The sequence below is a fragment of the Eimeria acervulina genome, genomic scaffold (assembly GCF_000499425.1).
Source record: "Eimeria acervulina Houghton genomic scaffold, Eah_scaff152, whole genome shotgun sequence".
In the NCBI taxonomy this organism is placed as follows: domain Eukaryota; phylum Apicomplexa; class Conoidasida; order Eucoccidiorida; family Eimeriidae; genus Eimeria; species Eimeria acervulina.
The window spans coordinates 54151-54834 of record NW_013550210.1 but is presented as its reverse complement, the minus strand read 5'-3'; the positions used below and the strand labels follow the sequence as shown (position 1 = coordinate 54834).

Here is a 684-nt window from a genome sequence, read left to right as displayed (position 1 = left end):
TGGGGGTCTCGCGTTCAACGTCACTGCCAGATCCCTCGGGCTTGCTGTTGCTGCTGCTGCTGCTGCTGCTGCTGGTGCTGCTGCTGCTCTCCCTCCGCCTACCAGCTGTGCTTGCAGCAATATCTGTGGAGCCTTCTGTTTCGGCGCCCTCCTCAAGTGGGATCTTGAAGGCGTTGCTGAAGGCAGCAGCAGCAGCAGCGGCCGCAGCAGCAGCAGGGGGGCCCCCCTGCACAGCAGCCGGGGAGCAGCCCGCAGCAACACCAAGGGGCCCCTTTAGGGCCCCCTGCAGCTCGGGGGGGGCCGTCAGGCCTTCGTATTCCCCGCAGCTGCCTACAGCGGCCGTTGCTGAACCTCGAGGATCCCCCATGAACTCAAATGACAAGCCAGCAGGCTGTTGAGGTAGCGCCTCTGTTGGATCTGAGGGAGGAAATCACTTAGAAATGGCTCCCAGCTCGGTATATTGAGTTAATTGAGCTGAGTTTATAGCAACACAAGAAAAAAGGAAAAAAAACCTTGCAGCATCGCGCAGCCGCCTCTGTGCTTCTTACCGCAGCAGAAGCAAGCGGCAGCTACAGAGGCAAGAGATGAATGTTTTTCGCTTTTAAAGGGTTTTATGGATTTATTTAGATGCAATAAATGAAATTCATAAGGAAAGGATCAAATTCAATAAAAATGAATGCAGCT

General features: G+C 54.8%; 1 protein-coding gene across 1 annotated transcript in view; it reads right to left on the bottom strand.

Annotated features, from left to right (window-relative positions):
* Nucleotides 1-367, bottom strand: part of EAH_00021400 (hypothetical protein, conserved) — a gene marked incomplete at both ends in the record, with an annotated part of 2106 nt that extends 1739 nt beyond the window's left edge. The window contains one exon of the mRNA XM_013397078.1: nt 1-367. This exon is cut by the window's left edge and continues 1739 nt beyond it. Within this exon, the coding sequence (XP_013252532.1) occupies nt 1-367 (367 nt within the window).
* Nucleotides 368-684: the final 317 nt, after the last annotated feature.